A 6,052-nucleotide genomic window follows, 5' to 3' on the forward strand; every position below is an offset into this window, starting at 1 on the left:
TTTTAAAACTAGCCTCTTTTTTTGGTATTTTGACTTTCAGCTAAAAGTTAGGAGTTTTGGTGGTGTTTTTTTTTAGAGCTATGATAGAAGCCCCTACAAGACTTTTCACCCCTAGACCTTTGACACATGGAGCGTTGCCGCATTAAACTCCCTCTGTGATCACATCTCAAGCTTTCTTTTCTGCCTGGATCATTAAGCAAACATTACAAATTTTAAAGTAGAGATTTCCAGTGTTGACTTAACGACCTTATATTTATTAAGTTGGCCTATCTCAGAAGATGGTGAAAAAACATAGAGGGGAGGTGATTTTATGGATAACAAGCCAATTCTTTTATCAGATCACGAGGAACAAATTTTCATAGATGTAAATTTTGTTTTATTTGGAAGTAAAAATATTGATACAACATATGTACCTCTATTTACTAGTTAATATTATATTTTATTCAGCTTCATTATTTATATTTTAAAATTATAAACAAATGTAATCTCCTGTATTTAGGATCTTAGAAGTATTATAAAATTTTAAAGTATTAAAAGGATGGTATTGTTGGATTCAAATTTATTCGTGGATGACATAAGATCGTACTAGCAGGTGATCGACTGTTTAGAGGTAGAAAATTGGGCCAAGTTTCAGTTAGTATGGAGAGTTAGTGAAAGATTTTAAAATGAGAAAATGTCCCCATAGCATCCACAGGCTAAAATGAGAAACCCAGATTGCGTGTGAGCAAGCAGAAGACAATGGCCATTGAAGTGAGTGGGCCTATTAGCTCGAAGCTAGGTGAGCCTATGACTCTGATGCAACCAATATTTGGAAAAACTAAGATTGCAAACATCTATGGTCTTCCTTTCATAAACGACAAAAATTAACACAATAAATACGACACAAAACCTAATAATTACAAATAAAAAGGACAACACATTGCAACGACACCTTACAACTTTAAATAAAAGGACACAACAACATTTTAAGACTTTTATATATTTTAGTACCTCATACACGACAAACACAATTTTAGAACATAAAAACACCCAAAAGCTTTTCTTTGATTGAGAAGAAATATACAAATGAGGTGGAAACTTGCGGAGAGAAGAATTAGATAAGTAGCCCGAGACGAAATCTTAGATGGGAGAAGAAGAAATGTAACAAGCTCGCAAGCTTTTCCAAGAAGAAACCCGCAGGTTTTGCAGTAAAAAAATTATCACATAATCTCTTTTTTTTACTCAACAAAATAATCCATATATATGTGAAAAGAGGCAGCCAAAACCCTTTTTTCCTCGAGCTGAACCAGCCCAAAAAGGAGAAACAAAAGGCCTACAAACGGCTGAAGGGACCACACGGGGGAGAGTAACGGGCGACCACAAGGAACCGGAACAGCCAGCCACAGGACAGGAGCCAGGCGGAGGTACCGAAAGGCCAGCAAAGAGGGGATGGGGGGAATGAACCTAAAGAAGCATTTATTACATAATAATGAGCTGAATTTAGAAGAAAATATAGCAGATTTCCAAAAGGGACAGCCCAAACTGAGACAACCTAGCCTAAACAAGGAACCAAATCATTCTAAAAACAAGGCAAACCAAATCGTTCCAAAATAAATATATTATGGAATATTTTAGAATTTTCAGGTTTGTTAATATTTTCTTTTGCATGAAAATGCATATTGATTCATTCTGTATATTTGTTTTAGCTCATCGATCTCTCTATGCCGCGGCAGTAAAACCAGTTATCTTAAAGTCAAAGTAATTTGTAGTTTTTATAACCCTAATTTATGTTGCTATACGATGATTTACTGAAACTAGTGATTACTTCTTCAGTTCATTGGTTTAGAAATAGGATCTGAATCTGCAGGATTTATGTTAAGTGGTTGCTTCATGAAGTGTCAATAGGCATATGGCCCTCTTTGAACAATGGTTTTCTCTGGATAATTGATATAGTAGTATATCATCATTTTTTTTCTGGTTGAAGGCAAAGGATTGAGAGATCAAAATCTCAAACTTCTAATCAATCAAACATGGAAGAAGGAGATCCGTCATTTGAAGATGAAGTTGATGATGCAGATGAAGAGCCACTGGTTAGGCACCGTTCTATACCTGCTACTTCTGGAAATGCTCCTCGGCAGATAATATTAAGTCCTCCATCAAGTCCACAACGACAGGAAGTTACTAGACATGCTCAGAATAATGGAGACGCATTCCAGTCAGATGAGGTATGATTTCTTAGGCTTTGTTTGGGACGGCTTTCTTACTGCTTCTTAAATCTGCTTTCTAGTATAAAAATTAAAATTTTTATATTAAAAAGCTGCTTTAAGAATCAATAAAAAAACTGTCCCAAATAAAGTCTTAATTTGCAATCTGCTTGACAGCATCTTATTGACGTTAGAAGTGATATGGTGAGTCCTTATTAAAATATACTTATTTTCTTTTTCAATGACTAAGTGGGGTGGCATCTCGTCTGAAGAGCATGATGAAGCTGTCATGCTTGAGGCCGCAATTTTTGGGGGGATTCCTGAAGGAACTTCGTATCATTTTGAATATCCTCGTCATCAAGTTATGCCAAGTAATTACGATAGTGCACCTCATGCACCATCTCCAAGACTAGCTGAACAGCGAATGCTAAGAGAGCAGCAGGTTAATATTTCATTATTAGCGGGGTTATTGGTTCCTAAATTGTATATCTGTTACCTTACTGACAGATGGGTGAATTGGTAGGATGATGAATATTTTGCATCACTGCAAGCAGATAGAGAAAAAGAGTTAAAAGCCATGCAAGAGACTGAAAAACGCAGATTGGAAGAGGCAGCTGCCGTAGAAGCTGCTTTCAAGAGGGAAAAGCATCAAGAGGAAGAAGCTTATAGGAAGCAGCTTGAAGAAGAGGTAAAATGATTCCAATAATGCATGAGCTTGAAATATGTGAGAATAATTTGCAGTTTATTTTCTATTGTGGGTAGGCAGATGAGCTTCCTTACCCAACAAGAATGATTGATTCATATTCATATTCTTATTTTTGCATGATAGCGCTCCCTCTTTGATTATTTAACTGTTTTCTAGGAGTTCAATTATTCCAGACTTCCATATCGTTTGGTTATACTGTGTTTTAGAGCTATGTCCAATGATTTTGGTTGCAATTCAAGGACACCAAATCATGAGTATTCTATAGAGATTGCATCAATCAAATGTAAAACACTTTTGCCATCGTGTCAGAGACTTTGTGTTTTTTTCACTCTTGCAATATGGGGAAGGGCCAAAAAGATTTTTTAGAGTGGGTTATTGACCCAATTTATATCAGACTAGTCCATGATTATTTATGGTAGAAGAGAACAAGAAAATCATCCAAAAAAAGTTTTGAGGGCTTATGTGTGGACAAGCAACTTAGTTCTACTAACCTGGGGGAAAAGCTTAAAATAGGAGTTTTAGGCTTCGTTTGGGATCGTCTTTCTTTCTGCTTTTTAAAACAGCTTCCTAGTACAAAAATTTTAATTATTGTAATAAGAAGCTGCTTTAAGACGCAATAAGAAAGCCGTCCCAAATGAAGCCTTAACCCCATTTGTCAATGATCGATTAACAGGGATTGTATTGGTTTTTGAAATAGCTCATGGTATAAGTTGAGGGTGTCTAATATGATGTTGCTCTTTTATATTTTAGGATTGTGAAAGCCTCTACTTTCATTACAAATGATGGCATTTATATCAACATAATTACGTCAAATATTTTTTATACTAAATTTTAATTGACAGGAATTTGAAAGGAAACTTGCTGCAAAACAAGCATCTCTTCCTCAGGAACCTTCCGTTGACAATGAAAATTCAGTTACACTTCTAATTCGTATGCCTGATGGTAGTCGTTGTGGAAGACGTTTTTTGAAGTCTGACAAGCTGCAGGTATATTTTTCAGAATAATCATAATAAATGCCCACCTACCCATACCAACCCCAACCCTAAGGCCCTCAATGTCTTTTATTTGTTATGATTTATTTTTTATCTTTTTTTGCAGTTACTTTTTGATTACCTAGATGTTGGAAGATTGGTGAAGCCCGATAGTTATAGATTGGTAATTAATCTTTCATATATCCTTGATCCCTTACATTTTTCTTATTTGTTTATTTGATTAGCATCACGTCGTACCATCCTTTTTCTTTTTAAATGGAGAGCATTTTATATTTTGTTCTGTCAAGTGTCAAATAACAAGGCAGCCTCTTATCTTCCATGTTATGAGGATTTTGGCCTGTGTCAATTGTTATCATCTAATATTATCTCATCTTTTTTCTCTAAATGAACTATAAATAATGCAACAAAAATTCAAAATAAGATGCATGCAGGGTAGCGAATTAAGCTATAAGCTTTTTAGCGTAAATATGATGGATAATATCCTTAAGGTCGAAGGTTAAGAACTCATGATAACACCTAAGAATAATTTTCCAACGATAATAACTACTTTTATTGATAAAAATACGCATTTTAGAAAGGCGGACTATTTACTTAAAATATAATAGACCAAATTAGTATTTATTAGATATTGAAAGATATGCTTTTTGTCCAGTACTGGTTGAACATATAAGGAAATAATATTACTGTAGGAGTTAGAATTAAATTCATCAAGCATTTCCCATTCGAACAATGGTCCTTATAGCTATAACCCAAATTAATTCTTTTATTTTGAAATTAATGTTTTTCAATAAGTTCTCTTAATAAAAATAAGTATTTTAGGAAGGCAGACTATTTCCTTAAAATACAATAGACCAAATAGAGTAATTATTAGAAATTGAAAGCCATGTTTGCTATCCAATATTTGGATGAATATCTAAGAAAAGAGTATTAGGGCTAGAATTAAATTCATCTAGCAATGCCCATTCCAACAATGGTCCCTAATTATGAGAACAAGAAGAGTTGAAAGATGAACTAGATCATGTTTTGATGGTCTAAAATTTGTAAATTTAGCACCAAGTATCTATTTTCTTAACTCTTTACCCTCATCTTTGATCTTTCTCTTTCTCTTATTTCATGTTCTTTGTTATATCCGTTTATTTTCTTTTCATTCTCCTGAATTTCTTCCTTGTAACTCATCTCCAAAGGGCTGGGTGATTGATCCAGTTAGGTTAAGGTAAGCTCTTTACCAATTTAATTATGTTAGTTGTTTCAATCTCCACGAACCAGCAAGTCTCCCTTCCATTAGAACCTCTAATCTCCACAAATCAGCAAGCCTCCCTGCCTTCATAAACTCTGCTAGGCCTTCCATAGCTTTGTCAGACTAGTTTATGACAGCCATAAATTTAAACTTAGTAGAGGTTGTCTTAGATGTCATGGTGCTAATCCTTTGTTCAAACAGCCAACTTAAAATTTCCGCAGATCCCGATGCTTCTGATATAAAATGCATTTTTGGAGCTCATTTGATTGCACATAGATAGAAAATATGTTTGAATTTTTATTTTTCATTCATATGAAATTGTATTGCCATTAAAAGAGAAGCATAATACTAAGTTAAGTGTTGCAGATATGAGGATGCTCAGGTGGATGAGTGGCTTTACCCTTAGAGATAGGACGCGAAATGAGCATATACGTGAAAAGATTGAAGTAGCGCCAGTGGAGGTTAAGATTAGAGAAAGTCGCCTTAGATGGTTTGGTCACATAAAACGGCAGCCTTCTGATGGCCCGGTGAAGAAAGTAGAGTTATTATATTTGACTTATATTAAGAAAGGTAGAAGGAGACATAAAAAGTCTTGGTCAGAAAATATTATAAATGACATTTCTTTATTAAATTTAAACGAAAATTTGACTTTTAACATGACACAAAGGAGAAAAAAGATTCATGTAGCCAACCCCACGTAGTGGGACAAAGGTTGCTTGTTGTTGTTGTTGTTGTTATTGTTGTTGTAATCGTATGAAATTGTATTACAATCTTAGGGGACTAATGAGAAATTTCTTACTGTTTTTCGAAAGTATTTTCTAACTTCAAACAACCATATGGTACCATAAAAGGGATGAATCTTGAAAATTGAGATTGCCTATTATAAAATTAATGCTTAAGTGTTTGTTAGATGCAAAGGATTCTTCATTTTACT

The 6,052-nt window shown here is 34.4% G+C and overlaps 1 protein-coding gene across 2 annotated transcripts in view; it reads left to right on the forward strand.

The window, feature by feature from the left end:
- The window catches only part of LOC110107006 (plant UBX domain-containing protein 8), a 46,069-nt gene that overhangs the window by 22,412 nt on the left and 17,605 nt on the right, over positions 1–6,052 (forward strand). For both annotated transcript variants that reach the window (XM_028696169.1, XM_028696170.1), the window contains exons 6-10: positions 1,964–2,204; positions 2,434–2,625; positions 2,707–2,871; positions 3,732–3,875; positions 3,988–4,044. In XM_028696169.1, coding sequence (XP_028552002.1) covers positions 1,964–2,204; positions 2,434–2,625; positions 2,707–2,871; positions 3,732–3,875; positions 3,988–4,044 — 799 coding nt within the window. The remainder of the gene's footprint in view (positions 1–1,963; positions 2,205–2,433; positions 2,626–2,706; positions 2,872–3,731; positions 3,876–3,987; positions 4,045–6,052) is intronic.

Source organism: Dendrobium catenatum, unplaced genomic scaffold, assembly GCF_001605985.2.
Source record: "Dendrobium catenatum unplaced genomic scaffold, ASM160598v2 fragScaff_scaffold_716, whole genome shotgun sequence".
Classification (NCBI taxonomy): Eukaryota; Viridiplantae; Streptophyta; class Magnoliopsida; order Asparagales; family Orchidaceae; genus Dendrobium; species Dendrobium catenatum.